This window comes from Cyclopterus lumpus, chromosome 17 (assembly GCF_009769545.1).
Source record: "Cyclopterus lumpus isolate fCycLum1 chromosome 17, fCycLum1.pri, whole genome shotgun sequence".
Taxonomy (NCBI): domain Eukaryota; kingdom Metazoa; phylum Chordata; class Actinopteri; order Perciformes; family Cyclopteridae; genus Cyclopterus; species Cyclopterus lumpus.
This window is the reverse complement of record NC_046982.1, coordinates 7,004,981-7,024,329: the sequence shown is the minus strand read 5'-3', so window position 1 is coordinate 7,024,329 and position 19,349 is coordinate 7,004,981. Positions and strand designations below refer to the sequence as shown.

General features: G+C 46.0%; 1 protein-coding gene across 10 annotated transcripts; it reads right to left on the bottom strand.

The window, feature by feature from the left end:
• Positions 1-398: 398 nt before the first annotated feature.
• Positions 399-13,388, bottom strand: kctd1 (potassium channel tetramerization domain containing 1). Of its 10 annotated transcripts, XM_034556166.1 has the most exons (7): positions 12,811-12,887; positions 7,845-8,223; positions 7,252-7,374; positions 6,830-7,008; positions 5,652-5,796; positions 3,825-4,130; positions 429-1,665 (listed from the first exon to the last, which is right to left on the bottom strand). In XM_034556166.1, the coding sequence occupies exons 1-7, from the start codon at positions 12,831-12,833 to the stop codon at positions 1,504-1,506; spliced, it is 1,317 nt and encodes a 438-aa protein (XP_034412057.1). In that variant the 5' UTR covers positions 12,834-12,887; the 3' UTR covers positions 429-1,503. The 10 variants fall into 10 exon arrangements, with proteins under 10 accessions (XP_034412056.1, XP_034412057.1, XP_034412060.1 ...); XM_034556169.1 differs by lacking the exons at positions 7,252-7,374; positions 7,845-8,223; positions 12,811-12,887 and adding exons at positions 9,400-9,539; positions 13,026-13,388; XM_034556167.1 differs by lacking the exons at positions 7,252-7,374; positions 7,845-8,223 and adding an exon at positions 9,400-9,539 and having other exon boundaries at positions 12,811-12,898.
• Positions 13,389-19,349: the final 5,961 nt, after the last annotated feature.

Here is a 19,349-nt window from a genome sequence, read left to right as displayed (position 1 = left end):
AGGGATGAAGACAAGACGACAGGGCTCCGTGTGGGATTTCACTTTGGATTTTGGCCCTGCAGGGATATGTGGAAGCACAACTGACAGAACTTGCGTGGAGAAGTCGGCTCCATTCAATATAACTAAGTAAAGAATGCACCATGCAGTCACTGATGCACCAGCATGAATCCTCCAAGGTTCAGCATCGCCCGGGTAAAGTTAGCATTGGAGAGCTAAAACACTACATAATGTACAAGATGTGGCTTCCTGTTTGACGCTGAACACATTCAGGATGCGATTAGAGAATCTGGAGTTAGGATAGAGGCAGTATATTCAGATTTAAGGAATTACCATGTAACTATGCAGACGTGTGATAGCATTCCCTACAGCGATGTACAAACAGTGAACAGACACCATGACAACTTCAGTTGAGATTTATTTCACTTTTGTTGTTCTTTTTTTTTTTGCTACATTCCTCTTTACTCAAATCTAGGGAGCGTAGGTTGGTCAGTCATGTTAGAAATACTTTATATCCAACTTCATATCCATATGTGCTACAAGTAAAAGTGATCTTGGAGTGGGTGGTACAATAATCTGTTGAGTAACGTCTGAGGGGAACAAATTTGCTTTAAAAAGATTCAATGTAAAAAACACTAACACATACACAATGATCAAATTTACAGGTCATGACTCTATTGTGAATATTATGATCCAATTCAATAATCCCAAAGGTAGCACATGGGGGCGAGTGGTTCATACTCCCCAATGAGGCAAATGGTGTGAACTTATAATTTACTAAAGTATTTTCTTTACTGCGTACAGAATGGTCCGGCACGTTTTATTTTGACGATACTAATTTCAACTATTTCATGGCATAATCCAATAAAATAACTTCCATTAAAGTAAAAAAAAACAAAAAAAAACAAAGAAAACACTTCATTGGTATGACAATATTCAACATCATGTTAATTGTGAAAAAAGATGCTTTGTTGAAACTAACTGTTTATGACAACTGAGACATTCTGTACTGTAAGCAACACATTAGTGACCTTTTTACAGCGAGGGGTAAAAACAGACTTAGCCAATTTGCCAGTGAGACATCAAAATCAAGTCACTGTGACAAGCTATGCAAGATACTACGAGAGCAATAAAAGCCTTTTATTTAATTTATATGGCTATAATAGAAATCATATTCAACCTAATGTAGGCTCCAAGTTTTAAAACAAACTTTGTTTGGGGATCCAGCGTATATAAATCCTTTATTAATTGGTTTATGGGGGCTCGACATTCACAAATGTCCTTGCAATCTCAAACTTATCAAATGTCTTGTATCTTCTTATGGCAAAGAAATCTCCTGTTGCACCTCATTTTTTTTTTTTTAAATTCTCTAGATGGTTCTCAAGTTTAAGAAAACAAAAACATCAACAAGGTAACGAAGAAAGAACAGAGTCCACAGAGCTCTGCAGCGTCGAGCTCTTGACCGCCACGGAAAAAGTCTAGCGCCTCCTGCTGCTCGGGAGGCTTCTAGTCCAGCTGCTCCTGCTTTATCCTGTTTGAATTGGAGCCTCGCTGACTCGTCCTCCTCAGCTCCCTCCTCAGGACATACTCGCTGAACTGGGACGAGTCCACGCCTCCGCCGCAGGAGCCGACTATCTCAAAGCCGCGTTGCTGGAGGCGCTCTAGAACCTAGAAGAGGCGGAGTGGCGTAGAAGGAGGAAGGTGTCAGTGGAAATACATGCAACGTTAGCATCTTTCATCAGCACTCTGGTGACCGGTGGTGCTTATAGTCACTGCCCACCTGGTCCTCTGTGGAGGACGCTCGGACATTAATGTCACCTCGAACCTTTTTTGTTTTATAGAGAGCACAGAATCATCCGAAAGAGTGCGCTGCAAAGTTCGAGCTAAGTCGAGTCCTGGACACGGCTCTGGGACTGGGCTGCACCATGCGGCCTGTGACGGGAATTTAGATGAGACTTCCACGAGACGTTCACGAATAAAAACTCAAGAGCCTCTCGCTTTGCCTCCTAGTTTTCATTATTTTTCCCGTCCGTGTGTGTGTGTGTGTGTGTGTGTGTTTGTCTTCGTGTGCGTGTGTGTATAGCTGTTCCTGAACACGCAGCCTCGCAGACATCTACAGACATGTCCGGGGGGGCTGTAGGATCACATTCCAATGAAGAGGCCCCAGGGAGCTGTGAGGCTTTCTCTCTGCCACTTGGCTCAGTGTGGGCCGCTCGGCAAAACCCCCTCTCCCCATTTCTCCCTTAGCCCCCAGGCCCAAGCCTCCGCCAAAAGTACAAAGGTCCCCCTACTGCTGGCAGCTCTCTCTGCCCCCCCCCCTCCCCCTTCCTTCTCTCAAAACCCCCGCCCTGCCTCCATTAGCCGCAGATACAGCATCCACCGCCGGCGTGCTTTAATAACCAAACAGGATTATGGGCCCTGCCTGGGGACAACCTGCCAGGGAGCATGCTCAGTCTCTTGCCCTGCTCTCCACGACTCACACACTTCAGAGACGGGTTTGTTTGTGCGTGTGTGTGTTTCTTTTCCGAGGGAGATGGAGATTTGACTTCCTCAGATGGAGACACAGTCCAAAATCATTGTGAAATCTTTTCAAATATGCCTCTCCTCCCATCGCTTATTGATGCGTATCTGAGCATATCACCATCAATGAATTAGTAGAATATCAATACATAACCAGGGGAATACAATATTGCCAAATACATGCTGAATATAAAAAGATGAATTGAACCCATTTTACTTGGTGTCGAAGTTTTCTTATTAAAGTTATGTGTTAGCCTTACGAGGATGGTTTTACTCAGAACTCATTATGCCTATGAAAGGAATCTTAGCAAATCCTTCAATACCGCAAATAGCGTGACATCTTTGGATAATTAAAGACTTCAAGCCGTAGTTTTGCTCACCTAGAAATCAAAACTTTCCCAAGACCGTAAAAAAGTCTTAATCAAGACAACAGTAAATGGTGTTTTTGATTCGCAAAAATAACTTCATATGGCAAGACTACTTCTCTAACTTTGCTTTATTGTGGCGGAGAACCACAAGCCTGCAAATCCTCAAAGAATTGCCGGTATTAAAGTGCATCTGCGTGAGTCTTGTCGATCTGCAGACCTATTGTTTGGTGAGAAATCGCCGAAGTGTTTCACTACATCCAGAATTGCCCACTTCCTCTTCCTGTTCGCCAAGTTACCAAATCAGCTCCAGCATTCCCGTGACTCTCGACCTATTTCCTGTCCCTTCTGTGCAGGTCGGTTTTGATGCCCATTTAAAAAGGCCAAGTTTTAAAAAAACCCGCAATGACTTAAAGATTTAGCCGCATGTGTTTTTCCCCCACGTGGAACACGGAGGGCGACTTGGTGAGACGAGGACCGAACCATGAGCGCTGCAAAGGGATGCGCTCTTAAAGCTGACCATCCACCGGCTCCGGAGCCCAAGTCCAAATCATTATTCCGGTCAGCTTACAGAAAAGTAAAGATAGTGGTAGACTTGTGTAATGATGCTAAATTGATCCTTTGATGAACTCATCAAAGAGCTCTTCTTTTCTTTTTTTCGCAAGGCGGTTCTTGTGACTCAATTAGATTTAAAGAAAGATACGATTTTGCAATCAGACATCAGTCAAATTCTAAAAGTCTACATTATAACTGCAGATGAAGAAGAAGAAGAAAAAAGGTGGAGTGAACAAATCATCGCCTCAGTCAACGCCTCGGGCATATAAGTGAGTGGAAAAATATAGAAAAGCGTACTTTAAAAACTTTTTAGTGTATACTCATTAACGAATGCGCAGTATAAATGGCGATAGACACCCCCCACAGCAGCCCGCCGGCCCCCCTTACCTGGACAGAGTTGAGGTGGCAGTACCCATTGAGTGGGAAGCGGATGACGTGCGTGGAGTCGTGGTTCCAGCCGGCGTTGACAGAGTTGCACATGACGTCGCCGATCTCTGGAAACACGTCTTCAATCAGGGCCTTGTCGCCGCTGAGCGTGATCCTCTCGCCCAGGTCGGGCGCCACGCGCACCACCAAACACTCGCAGGGGCGCGACACCCGGCTCAGCTCCTGGTCCTGGCGCCAGCTCTCCAGCTCCGCCAGCATGGGCTGCAGCTGGAAGTATCGCGCCTCCTCGTACAGCAGGCTGTAGTCCTGCGGGAGACGGGGCAAAGCCGTTGACATCTTGGGATATCGTGGATGCTATCTAGTTGTGTTGGTGACCACTTTCACGTAACACGTTGAGTCATCTCTGCCAATTGTTTTTAAAGAGCAGGCTCTCTGATGTAATCAGGTCTTTACTGTCTCCAAATAATACTGAAAAGGATTACATTTAAATGTCATTTCAATTTCAGTGAAACTTTTCTTTCTTTTCTTTTCTTTCAGAAAATATAAAACACATGGATATTTACCACAAAATAACTGAGAGCAGTATGTGACTCATGCTGCATGGGTCATAACAACACTATGAGGGTTGTGATTAGCAAAAACCTTTTCTAAATACTTTGTGTTTTGACAGTATCATTAATATAGAAAAGGCACCCTAGTGTGACTTTTTTTTTTCATTTACAGATGCCCAATAGCCCATAATCTATTCTGTTAATTTATAATTGTGTTTTACATAAGGCTCTGCAATTGCCAAAAAAATATATATTTTATATATATATTGTACAAAGATACTTCCCATGTATTTTAAGGCAGACTAAACTGAACACCGTGAGGCCGGCAGCCTGAATGCATTCTTGCTGTGCTAGAGAGCAAAAGGATAATAACAGATATTATAAATATACAGAATAAATTCATCAGTTTACGGTTGGGATTTGTACACCCAAACCAAAAAAGGAGGCCGCAAAGGAGTTTAAAAAACCGCTGCTCTACATGAATGAGCAATAAACCTAGACGAAGGCACCATTCAGCAAAAATTACAAAAGATCCAGAGGAGAGGAGATGCAGTGCGACACGTAACACAGGGTTGCGTGGGGTGAAGGAGCAGATCCTTTACCCGCAGGACTGCGGGGCCTAAATCGCACCACACTCAAGTTTTCTCATGCTGCTCTCAAAATCTGCTCAATGCGAACATGACCTCAGGTTGAACTTGAGCCTGTCTTTTGTCTTTGCTTATTTTAGCTGACATACTTTGCAGTGATTGAGTCACACTGTGGACAGTCCATCAGATAATGTGGTTATTTGTTTTTCTCCCGGGGCAAGTTAAGTAATTACTGACTAAATGACACATAAGAGTAATAAAGGGGGGAGGGGTAAAGGGGGGGGGGGGGGGGACAAGGAATGCTAATGTGTCATATACAGTGAAACTCAACCTAGATGGACACTTGGCTTCAGAACACAGAGCGCTGATGAAAATCTACCACATGGGCGCCAGGACGTTTATTTATTTGCCTTGATGCAGGCTTGTTGCCTCCCTTACATATCTCAAAAGAATCTTTGGCCACCGAGAGCTGGAGGGGACCGAAACGGCATCTCGTGATGAGTAAATTCATTACGATTGAGCTCGGTTGGCCCTGGTACTTTGTCTCCAGCACGGGAACCGTTCGCAGCAACTCAAGGAGTGCCCGAGCGACCAAAGGCATCCCCACGGCCTTAGCATTCATTGTGTGTGCTATAGACTGCTGACTGGCTCATTGGACTTTACAGTTCCTAGGATGGACACCCACTCACTTTGAAGTCGTCTGGGATGAGGAGCTTGGACGTCCTGAGGAAGTTGAGGATGTAGCGGAACATGTGTCCATCCCTGTCAATGAAGTAGTGCTGCTTCAGGCTGTCCAGGACTATAGGCTCTGTGCCATCAAAGAGACGACCAATTCTACCCACGGAGAAGGGGGTGGTGGGGGAGGCAGAGAGGGAGGGGGGGGAGGGAGGGAGGGAGGGGGGAGCGGGGGACAACATGTCAACATTAACAATCGTACATGGTTTGACATTTGCATTCGTTGTGAACTAGTATTATGCGTTATCGACACACTGCTCCTCAGCTTGTGTTGTTTGACGCTTGTGTAGCGGGAGTCAAGGGAGAGAGAGAGAAAATAATGATAATGTGAAGCAAGAGCATGTGAAAAAGGGACGTGACTCAAGCTCCGAAATGTTTTTCACACCTTCGCACAGACATGAACACGTTACCGAGCTCGAGACACGCATCAACCATGAAGGAAGAAAGGAAGAATAAAAAGGAAAGAGTGAAGGAAGGACAGAAAGAAAGAAAGAGAAAGATGAAAAGCAGAGGTGGTCTGAAAAGGTCAGGGCCAGCTGGTAGCTGGTTGCCTGAGGCAGGGTGCCAGTCACCCTCGGGCCTGGGCTCGGAGCGACAGTGCGGCCTCCCAGCCTCCAGATGGCCCCCATGCCCTTTGGCCCTTTACTGCTGCTGTGACATCTGTCAGAATAACCAAGTCGCTTTTGTCTGTGCGCCGCATTCTGGACTCCTACAAATTGTTTACCGTCCCAAAATAAATGCGGCTCGCTTCACGAAACACCGGGAAACAGTGACTCTGAAGCCGCTAAATCCAAAAAGCAACTGCTGCTGCAGATTTTGCTGGATAGAAGGAGTAAACATTTCGTTCATACTCAGTTTCTCCGCCAAGTGCACCCATGAGACATTTCTGTGATCTGACGAGATGTGACATCTGACTGTTTAATGTCACAGGATGACATTAAACATTAAACAGGATGATGACATTCTGACGCTGAGAAATCTGGCTTGAAAAGAAGACGCTGAATCTCCCTGCAATCTCCTTCCCTGTTTCAAGCTGAGTACCAGACACAATAATTCAATACCAGACACCTCCCCCCCCTAAAAAAAAGCCTCCATACTTAAAAACACATGGTGCATGGTTGAGCAGACTTACCGGGATTCAGGGAATTTTGTCAAGGTGGCCAGACTGCTGGTGTACATGTGCCCGCCCACATCAATGTGCACGGGCGCGTTGGACTTGGTGAGCTGTGCAGCTGTTGGGATGCCCTGGTTGCTCAAGGGAGACACCGGTGATCGAGTGATCATGGGCCGGGACATGCTGGAGCGATGATCCTGTAAAACACGGCACAAGGGGAGAAAAAAAGTGAACACGGGTAAGACGTGTTAAATTCGAAACACCCACAGCATAGGGGACATATTTAATCATATAATCATATTTAGGGAATTAAAACATTTTAAATTAAAAAAATTAAAAAAAGACATTTCTTTTTACATTTCTGTAACATAACACACACACTCCTCTCAGTAAGGAGTGCAAGGGAAGACTTTCATCTCTGCAAGTTAGAGCAGCCTGACCTTGACCTGGATGTTGCCAAAAATCCACGAGCACCCGCTCCTGCGGGCCATTATCTCCAAAACCAAATTAATTTGGGGCATCAATCTCGTGGAAATGAGCAATAATGGCTCTTGATTTGAACACTGTAATAGGATTTGGGCAGGGGGGGAAACGGTTGCCTGTTAACCTACAAACACCATTAGGAGACAATGCCTGAGTGGCTCTGAGAAGAGAATCACTAAAGTTTGAGTGAAGCTGGAAAAAAAAAAAAAATAGGAGCCCGTCAGTCTGTGACACCTCCGTCTCTGAGGATGGAGATCACAAACATTTTTCTGAGAACGAAAGGGGGGAAGAAGAGGGGGGCGGCGTGCGTGCGTGCGTGCGTGCTATTCAAACAACGCGACAATAGTGCGCACTCTACATTTAAGGACAGCAGGAAGACAATCTATTCGCACACCGGAGCCATTAAACCCCGTTGTCTGTCTGCCCCGCGTCCTCCAGCAAAAGCGAGCGTAATTTCTACTTTTTTCTCCCCCCTCCTCCACCACACACACACACACACACACACACACACACACACACACACACACACAATCGGACTTTACGCGTTTACCTGCGCCGGCATCACATTGTTCGGAGAGGAGGTCAACGAGTGGTCATTTTGCTTGAGAGACGCTGCGTGAACCGGCTCTCCTCTGACCGCGTACATGAGCGAGGGCTCCCGGCACTCCGCCGCTCGCATCGGCAGCCGTTTGAGGGCAGCGTGCACGGACTCGTCCGCGGAACTGATTGGACGCGGTCGCTTCCTCGCTTTCTGATGCGTTAGGTCCATGATGTCCGTCTCGTCCATTGCGGCGCGCGGGCGTTCGGGCGTTCGGGGCACCGGAGAGGACGCGGTGGGCTGTTTTCCGACGCGCGTGAGAGGCGTGAGAGCGAACACCGGGGGGAGAGCGGCGCCGAGGCTGTCACACGGAGCTGCTTCCTCGCAATGGCTGGGAGAAGTCAAAGCCCCCGACAACATTAGCATCGGAGCGCCTGCGGCTCTTCTGGGCTGTCGCTGTTTCAGCGGCAGGTATGAGTGTCGCATTTTCAGAATAAAACAAATCCTTCCCAACACACACACACACACGCACACACACACACAAACAGCTGCACGCACGCACACGCACATAAAAAAAGGGATCGTCTATTTATACGCGTGAACCCCCTCACATTTGGCCTTTGCTCTTTATTCCACCGTCCTCCTCAGCAGCAGGTCAAACCCTCGCAGGTCCAAAGTCCAATGAAAGCAACAATAACAACAACAACAACAACAAAAACACCTGAGCGGTGACCAACCCACTCAAGTGCCCCCTGTGACACCCTCCCCCACAAACGCACATCACTCACGAGCACCTGCCTGATCATAATCTTCCCAAAAGCAGCCAGTGAGATCATTTCCAGTTGCCCAGAATGCGTAAACACTCTTTTCCATCATTGGTGAAGCATATGAATAATAACTCAAGTGACCTCTGTGTGCACGAAGAGACATCATATAGACAGCAGTCTGTCCCTCACAGGAGACTTGGAGGGATGCACCGATGCATCCTTTCCACTCCCGATATATATATATATATATATATATATATATATATATATATATATATATATATATATATATATATATATGGGCTTTGAGTCCTGATCTAGTACAAGTGTTTAATCAATAAGCCTCACTGGCAACATCAAGCTGGACCTAAACTTTGCTTTAACTTTTTTAAACAAAATGTAACAATAAAAGTCAGTTGTCATAATAATGGTATCCGATACCAGATCAGATATCAGCGTCGGTGCATCTCTAACCTCTAGATGACTTTCTCATCAGCCACACGTAAAACACCACCTCCGATGACCACATCAGCATTGCGAAAACACCCCCGCTAATGACATCATGGCGTATAAAACCAGACCACAACATGTCCAATTGCTGTTAAAAGTATTGCCTCAGCTTTCTCCTGGGCTGTATTTGCCCCCCCCCCCCAATAGAAAATACAGGGAATCCACAAATTTTAATAACATTCACATTCAAATTAATTAGTTCAACCACTGGCCTTAAAACATCCACATTCCTGCTTTTCATTGGCAGCGGGAGTTTCACACCTAGATACCCAATTAGCAATTAAGCTTGCCTTTGAGTGCAGGCCTCCAATGCGGTGTGTGATCCCGGTCTGATTTGCATGCCGCTTGTGCACGCGCTGATAAGCGCAGGCAGCAGCCATACATAGTTTTAAAATTCAACTCCAGAATCCCTCGCAGAAGGCAAAGGGGCCTGCGGGGCAAAAGAGAGAGAAATCACATGGCTGCTCTTCAAAAGGGGACCTGTGTAAGGCAGCCGGCAAAGTGCGTGGGATCACACTCAGAATGCAGGTAATTTGTTCCCTGACTAATTTGTGGAGATGGTGGTGTGTGTGTGTGTGTGTGTGTGTGTGTGTGTGTGAGAGTGAGTGTGTGCCCGTGGAGAGTAAGTTCTGAAAACAGCTTGGTTGGAATTGGATTTCCTCAAAGCCTTGTCATCGCAAAGGTGGATTGAGTGTAAAATCTGTAAGGCATTATGGAAAATTGCAGGGTAGAGAGAGGAGAGAGAGTGAAAGAGAGTGGTTTTGGTGGGTGGAAGGTGTAGGTGGTGGAGGAGGAAGGGGGGTGGGGGGGGAGCTCCTCTATCACGAAATCATTTGGAGTTGTTGGAAGTGAAGACGCGCGCGTTGCCGACCTTTCTCCTGGGCGGACGTTTTCAAAGGTCACTGCATCCTCAACCAACCCAATCCATCATTGTTATGGCCGCGCACCCCCCACCCCCACCCCACCCCACCCCCTTCCCGTGCCGAGAAGCGCATCGCTTCCACACCGCCACTTTTCCTTTTCCTACCTGTTGCCATTTTGTTCCACAAAAGTCTCCCGGTGCGAGGGCGTTCGCCGACGTGTTCCCTAAAAGTTTCCAGACCTTAGTGTTTTGCGAGTCGGAAACCGCTGAGGGAATCTGCTCGTTCTCCCAGCTCGCGTTGTTCCGTTACACCACAGTACGCACAAACAAATCTAAAACAGGCACCGTGCATCAAAGCCTGGAGTATTTAGGCTGCTCCAGTTACTCCTGTTGTTTTGGTTTTTTTCCCTCATCACAGTCTTTCAAGCATTCTATGCAAAACTCATCATGTTAACATCTCCTTTACATCTCAGGGAACCGACACTATAGCTCAGTGTGCATCTGGAGCTACAAGACGGCGTATTACCCGCCAAGTGTCTCACTGCTGTTGCAATAATCAAAGGGCCGTGTTGGGATCAACATCAGCAGCAAACTAGCGCACCGTTTTCCATCCCACAATGCAGCTCTTGAGTGTTTTGACAGATCGCACAAGACACAATTAGCATTTCAGATCAGAGCATTAACATTCAGTTGGAGGCAGGCAGACTGGTATTTACATAATCTGGATGGGTTGTTTCTGCTTTGTTGCCCGAGGCCATTCGTTTCAAATGTCCACACACAGACAAACCGCAAACTGCTGTGGGTTCACTTCAGTCATTGCTGGCTGTAAAGGTAACACAGAGAACAAAACAAAAACTAAAAAGCAGGTAGGGAGGCTGTCGTAGCCGAGTCCTCTGGGGGATTATTGTGGGCTGGTTGTCTGGTCAGTATCACCTTGTATTTTATGTCAATTGGGCATTATACGCTGCCGAGCAATACCACATCTGGAGCAATTTCAAATTCCATTTGAGACAAAATGTCACACATTTACCTAAGTGCACTATTTTGATCGGTACAGAGCTGTGCAAACATTTCTGCGGTTTGCATCAGGTTAATCTCACGAGTCACGACTGCAGGCATGAATGTATATTTCCTCAAATCGCAGCAACGGCAGTCGCTCTGGAAGTTTGCGGTGACCAAAAAATAAATAAAAAATGCAGAATCAGTTCAGCGTGCAGCTACTTTGGAGTTTAGAGAAAAGGGGGCAGAGGCTGCCTTCTGCCGATAGCGGAAAGGAAAGAAAAAAGTTACCAGAGGAAAGAGACCTCGCTGACCCGCTCCTGAGCTGGGAGAAGTGTGATGTTCTGGATAAACCGCTTCATAGCCCTGGAATAACTGGAAAAGGGAAATGTGGGAAATACCCGTGGGCGATGCCTCTGGATCTGGTCACCCAATCCGAGTTCTACAGAACCAACAATGTCGCAGAACTCGAGACAGTTTGATGACAATGGCTTCGAGGCATCCGAGCTGATGCTCAGTTTTAGATTTTGCATCCGGGCCAGTTGCATTACATATCGTGGCAAAGACACACAATTATCCCCCCTGAGTTTTGTTACGAGCAGGCCCACTTCAACACAACTCTTTGTGGAGTTGCTGTAGTAGTGCATCAGCATGACATCACAGATAAGGAAGTGTGATCAGTGCTCGGTTGCTAAGGGCGTTTGGAGACAGTGGTGCGTGTTCACAGACAGAACTGTCCCGGGGCACAGGAGTGGCGGAGGCATAATATTAAATATAACAACAGCATTTCTCTCCAAGGGGCTCCAATTTAGCGCGTAAAGCGCCTCTAACTTGGAACTGAGATGTGGACTAACTGACTTGCTTTGTAAATATGTGTATTCTAGCACATCAGTCTGTCTGTTGAGCTAGCTGCACTGGGGAACAGATGCTCAGATGATGTACTACATATACCAACAAAAATGTGCTTTTGTTATTACAGCGCCACCAAGTGATCAGTCCTGACAACTCAACATCTCAATCTTTTTTTATTAGTCGTGCGTGCGCCCTCTGAAACTGGTGAAACCAAGTATTGACTTTCACTGCAGGAGACCTAAACTTAAGAGGGTTTTGTTTAAATGGCCTTCGGAGTCTCCTCCTCCCTGCAGCACAGTCAGAAATATAAAGACACCAAATGCAACCTCATTTTTTGGGGAGGGGGTTCGGGATGTGAGCTATAATTTCACAGAATAAACTTTATGCACCTCAGTTTATGTTCATGTGTACAACACATGCTCCCGTAGGCGCAATAGGTCCACAGTGTTACTTAGTAAACTATATGTGCCGATTCGCCGTCGGACCTCGGAGTTGATTACGCACGGCGCGGTCAGAGGGGCGCGTGAGGAGAGGGGAGGACACAATTCGCCACTATATTGTTGTCACCGTTTACATAATTATCAATATCTCAACATGACCACGGGGGTCTGTATTATAAAAGGACGATTCGCAGGTTCTGCATCGACGTGTCTAAAAGGTACATCCTGTTTTACGGAATACGAAAAAAAAAAAAAAAAAAACGCCCGCGGCGAAATTACTCCACAATGGCGTCTTTCATTAGAAGATCTGGGACAGCCAGGAAATGGAACTGTCTCACGACAAACAAAAAAAACGACTTGGAAAAAAATTGATAAAAAAAAGCACTCCACGACAACGGCGAACACAGCCTTTTCAGTAAGTTAGGAGCAAGTTGGAACAGCAACAGCCAAACCCGGAGACGGCGATGCGTTCGGGAGCTGACACGCGCCAGGAGCGAATTCACACGGCGGACAAGTAGAGTGTTTGCTCGACGGGATCGCAGTCTGACCTGCTGCTCGGCTCAAAGCACATGTACCAAATCCTCCGTTATCACTGCCACGCGCATACATGTGTACAGTAACTGGGGAACAATAACCAGGAAGTGGTTAATTGTTTTTTTGTACCGCTCGGGTCGCTTGGCACATGCGTAAAAGCTGCTGCGCCTCAACGTCCCAGTCCACCCAGCCTCGGAAATAATAGCAAACCAAATAAATCTCCGCTTACCTGATACATAGAGCAGCATAAAGTATCTTTTTGGGCACCTTTTCCCCTCCGATTTGGCCCACGAGCTGCTTCTCTTCCTACAGCAGTGAGAAATGCAATAGCTTGGCTATTGGTAGACAGAACAAAATACAGAGAATACTTGCTCCAGGGCTCCGAAACCCCTCAAGGCAAAGATCAGGATACAATTAGCTCATGTCTCTGCCCCAGTCTAAACCAATCCGCAGAATACAAAACTCCCCGCAAAGCAAGAGATCACAGCAGCGGCACCTCAGTCTTTGTTGAGTTTATGTTATGTTATTTTTTTTATAAAAATCAAATAAAAGAAATCTTTTTTTTCTTTCTGCTTTTACAACACCCTCACTCCTCCTGCCTCCAACTTGCCTATTGCCTCCCTCTCGCAGAGAAGCTGATTTTAATCGTTATGATTAGTTTTGATGTAACGTTCCCCCGGGCGATTGCTACAAATGGATGGAGTGTTTCTTTGCCAGGGAGGAAAAGCAGCAGATGATGATAATTATATAGATTGTTGGTGGAGTCCTTTGATTTTTTTTTTCTTCTTCTTTTCTCCCCCCCCCCCCCCCCCCCCCACCCCCCCATCCCACCCCCTCCCACCTTACCTCTGTAACATCTAATCTATCTGGTGTGCTTCTTCAACACACGCCATCCACGCTGCATGTGCATCAGACAACTTGTTGATTAGCCCGGAATCAACTTATTAATTTAACGGAATGCAGTTAATGAAATTCTCCCTCCTTTTGCAATCTTTTCAGTCTCTTTCCTCCCTTTTGGACAACCTCCAATAGGACGTGGCCGCCGCATAAATAAGCACTCGCAGCTTGCCTTGCCCCAATCAAGTCTGAATCAGCGCCTGGGGCTGATGTGCGAGCTCATTTCAAATGTTCAACCATGCATGATTTCGGGAAGATTGAGGCACTTCTGAGGCTTTTAGATTGACTTCGGGGAGCGCAGTCAGCAAAGGGAAGTGCACGTTTAAAGGCATTCCTTTTGTGGGATTCCTTCATGTGAACATACATGACTATTCTGTCTTGTGTCAAGAGTGCTATTTTGTGCCACAATTGACAGTGATTTCTTTACAACCTCAACAGTTCTGCCCGCTCAGTGGAGCACAGGCTGGAATTACCCCTGCGCCTGCGCCCCCTACTGTCCAGAAGGCCACATAAAAAAAAAAAAAAATTCTCTAACAGAACAGTTATGAGAGCAAATCAATGTTGCCATGTTATTGTAACGTCATCCAACTTTGAAAAGCAGAGGGGGAAAAAAGCAGAGCAAAAAAATGCTGCGGCAACATCTATTGGAAAATAAATATTTACAAACGGTGGAGCATATTCATGCTCATCCAAGTTTGCGCTCAAGTTCAGTGGAATAAGAACGCCACGTCAGGCCGACCGGTGACTGATGCAGGCGAGCATACAAACAAAAGCGTTTTCCAGTCCTCCTCATCAAAAGAGTTGGGTTTATTGTTTTTGTTCCCCTTCTCGCAGCATCTTTTGTAGATGATAAACAGAAACACTTTTTTGGGGAAAGGCCAGCTCTCCCTTTCCTGTCTGATCCAAGGGCCATTAAAGTTTTCCACTTTTGGACCAGCGCGTCCCACGGGAAAACAAACACAGGATTAAAGCGTTACTAAGAAGTTATTTGCCCCGGAGGGTACTGGCAGGCGCATGATACACCAAGCCCCGACTATCATCCCACACACACACACACACACACATGCACACACACATTGTTATGCCATTAGTCTGGTCTTAGCCTTCGTCCCCGGGCCTTAAAATCCCATGCGTTATCCATTCTGCTCACAAACGAAGTCCATTCATAATGGCGTCCTCTCACTTCAGTATTCAAAATATCTATCTGATGTTGCTGAAACTAACCAGTGGAGCCATGTGGTGTTTGACACAAAAGAAAGCCCAAAACAGAGCCAGTGGTTCTAATGCCGCTGTTGATGGGTAGTACTTTGCTGGGATCAAGACCTCACCGCTACAGTGGGAACAGCAGGCGAGCGTTAGCCGGCTGCACCGCGTTCTGGAGGGCAATTTATCCAGATTGGTTGCAGATGTGAGTTTGCTCCAAACAGAAAAGGGCCTTGCCTTGATGACATCATAGGAATATCAATGAGCAGGGGAGAGGGATCCTGGAAAAGTTATTGCGTGCTTGCTGCAATTAGTTTTTCTGCCACAACTTAAACAATATAGCAAAGACTATATGCATCACGTTCTTCCTCTGACGAATGAAAAGTACAAATACGACAGGACACACGCTCTCCCAAGGCACTACATTGTGTCCATCGACAGCCTCTCTTCTGGTCTGGTACGAGCAGCAGCTTATGGTGTGAGCAAACATTGAAGATTGATGTGCAACGGACACCACGCCGTCCGTTTGCTGACCCCTTGACCCTTCTGTACTTGTGCTACTGTCGGACGGCATTTCAGCAGGGCTACAGCTGAGCAGAACATTTGACACAATTTAAAGGAGACATGTCGAGCTCATTTCCAGGTTCGTGCATGGATTTGTTTTTTTCAGGTTTACATGCTTTTGGATGTTTATTGTTCTCATGCCGTGTGTCTGAATAAACCTGCATTCACCATCCGCCTGACAAAGTTTTAGCACATTTTCAGTGGAATTGCGTTGCTAGGTAACAGCCTGGCTCCATGTTTGCTTCCTGTCAGCTGATGTCATTTGCACACACTGCAGCCGGATATCAAGCAACCTATGCATATTGATAGTTGGTTAGTTATTGATAACAAACAATCTCTCAGATCAGATTCACATAGAATACTAGCAGCTACGTGTCATGGCGTGATGACTCTTCCTACTTTTAGGGTCTCCTTGCCGTAATTAAACTGTTTCTCATTTTAATTTTTTATGTTTAAAACTGTCAAATGTTCTGTATACTGTATAGTTGTAATATTACAACCGTTAAGAAATCCAGGCGGCTTGTTTCAAGGCACAGTTTATGAATATGAGCTTTGTGTATTTCTCCACGGTTTGAGCGTTTTGATACTTTCACAGTATTTATATAGCGCTCAGACCTGCTTTATGAAAATCTCGCTTTAAAAAGACATAAAATACCAAAAGGAAATGCTCTGTTTTACCATTATTAATGCAAAAATAACCCATTCTAGACTTCAACAATGTGTGTTTTGATGAGCAAAGATCCTGGATGGCTCTTTATGACCCTCAGTATTAATGTCAGATAATATTTAAGTGGCTAATCCTCGCGAGCACCAACGGAATGGCATCGCCTCTCCTGGTGCTCGCAAACCAGTCGGCGTGGACTGGGGGAGATTTTGGCATTGCCTCAGACCATGTTCATACCTGCTGCTGTTCTCACCACACCCCTCTAATGGCCTCTGGTTGTGTAAGAGAGTGGGGGCGGAAAAGAGCCTGACGTCTGCCCTGCGGCGTTGCATAGCCAGAACTGTTCATCAAATATTGTCTTTGGCACAATGACATTTAGCTCTGGAGAACGACTCCGTTGCTGCAATGTAGTCCAAGTTATAGCATCAAGTATGGCTGAACGTTAACAATGGTGATTACATGACAGAGGAGCTCCTTTGTGCTGTTCAGTGGTAGCACACCGTTCTCCGTGTCTCTGTTCATGCTCTACCCCAGACACCTCTTGAATGCTCTGTGGAGCTGTGCATGTACATGTCTCTGACTCACTGTTGCAATGGGGTTATTACAGAGTACAAAGCAAGCATGGCACACACACACACACACACACACACACACACACACACACACACACACACACACACACACACACATGCACATCAGAGTCGATTCTGCTCACAAAGTAGTTTTAGTTTGCTATCTGGCAAAAGTGATCACAAATCAAGATTTTAGAAGTCAAGTCGAGATTTTGTTCAAGTCAAGCTCCAACTAAGAACAGATGAAGGACCCCCGTTGTACGGCACCGCTTGCCCCCCGTTGGTCCACGTTGCCCCAAATCCAGCCACCCCATCCGCAGTGGGCAGAGGAGTCGGTGACACGACCATGAGGGGAAGAGAGACAAGAGGAGGGGGCTGCCTGGGTAATGCTGGGAGGCTCTAATAAAATGTAATCCTATTATATGGTTCCCACTAGAGGGCAACAATAATAAAGGTTTCCCTAATAACACGAGCAGACCGAACCCAAATGGAAAACAGCTCCTCCGGTCAAGTCCCGCACTTGTACATACATCCTCTCATTAACCCAATCGCTGTTGGGCCACATTACACCGACAGGCCTTCGAGATTCCGCCCGCGATGGCGAGGCAAGAGTTAAGTCAAACAAATGTGTTTCATCAAACTGCAGTTTGGGCTCCTCTGCATAAAGGAATGGGGGGTGGGGGGGTGGGGGGGGAGTGAGGGAATGCGTGCGGGTGGGGAGCAGAGCCCCGAGGAAACCAATCAGAACCTCTCCACCCGCCCTTCCTGTGTCAAAGCCACCGGGGTCTCAGGTGTGCGTTACATTCCCTAATACCTCCCAAACCGGATTGTTTGTGTTGGAGTAATCAGAGTTTTGAAAATTTGCATTTTGGAAAATGATAGTCCCATCATTGGTAAACAAAACCACGGTACAGTAGAGGAGCACCGCACACCATAAATCTAGAGATAAGACCAGATAGCTTCGCAAACCCCCAAATGACGATGAAGTTGAACGCTTCCTCGTGGGCCGAATATTACTGCGTAGGAAAATTACAGCAAAAGCTTGTAATGTCATCCAATCCGCTCCTTGACAGACAAACTCTATGCATAGGAACAGCGGGGGTGACTTTCTTTGACGAATATTAACTAGAGACAGCAACCTCCCTGTTGGTAGAAGAGGAATAAAAGCACAAACTCTCATATTTATATGATTTGATCATGTAATGAATGAGTTATTCCGCTTCTTAGCTATCTGGCACAAACGCAGTGAAATATTCATCAGAAGTGACAAGGTGAGTGAGAATATCAATCATATTCTCAAGACAGCTAGAGTTATTAAGTGAGCCAATGTAACAATATTACAAAACCCAGAATAACAAAGTTATTTCTCTCTCTCTCTCTCTCTGCATACGTGTATGTCTGTGTGTGTGTGTGTGTGTGTGTGTGTGTGTGTGTGTGTGTGTGTGTGTGTGAGTGTGTGTTTACGTGTCTGACAGCATCAGACAGAGAGAGAGAGAGAGTGTCGCATGCCTTCCTGTTCCTGTACCACCCTCCAACCCCAGAGCCGCAGACTCAAGGCAGTTTCCAGAATCAAACAATTTCACGCAGCTACTGGAGGAGGAAATGAACTGAGCCCAGAGCAATAATAAAATTATACAAATGTTATTACAGACTCGCCTGCTACTGTCCTACTTTAATTCAAATTTGGGCACTCCAGGCGGTGCTGGTGGCAGAGACCTTCCTGAATAAATCAACATTAGCTTACGTCTAAATTATTAAGGAAGTGGGAGACTTTCTTGTTTATAGTATGAATTATTAAACAAGTATTTAACGCTGTTTTTCTTCATGAATCCCCAAATATTAATTGCTAATGATCTTTAAGGTGTGTGTTTTATCTTTTTGCCCCTTCTGTTGTGTGCTGGGAATTGAAAATCTGAATTTCCAACTCGCAAGGAATCTGCCTGTGCTCGCTTAGATAAGCATGAGATGCACTTTGAGATATACTTTTCCTGCATCTGTATGATGTGCAAATGAAGCCCCAGTTGTGACAATATTCCCGTCATATAGCCATTGTCGGTAATGGCAGCGACTGGGAATGTAAATTAATGAATTATGGAGGCCGCCACTGTGAAGGCCATCCATGCGTTATCGAGTTTCTGCTCAACATCTCGCTGATGTTAACAAACAGACAGCGGGACAAGTGCTGCTCCATCACGTGCTGTCACTTTTTATGAGCCTTTTGAGCCTTTTGTTCTTCTAATCGGCAAGTCTGCAGCCTTTTGGAATGTTGGTCAACACACAGGGAGTAAATGCTTTTTCTGATGTCGTTTTTTGGGGGGGATTCGATTCAATGATTCATACATTGTTTCAACGATATCGTGCTGTGCACGCTGCACGTGAATGCTTTTACTCTCCATCGCCAACGTGGAATTCATAACAGAACCACATTTCAAATCCGGCAGGGGAGCGCTCTCCTCACCTGCCTTCCGCTATTTCATCTTCAGATGAGCAAAGGCCAATAAATCCACACCGAGCCAGCACATTCCCCATCAAGTGTGTCCCAGGAGGAAATAGTCAATGCATGAAACATGGCAGTTATCTACTCATTTATTTGGGCTGTAAAGATGATTGAAGGGATGGGAAAAGGGCGCTGGCCTCGAGCCACTGAAGCTAC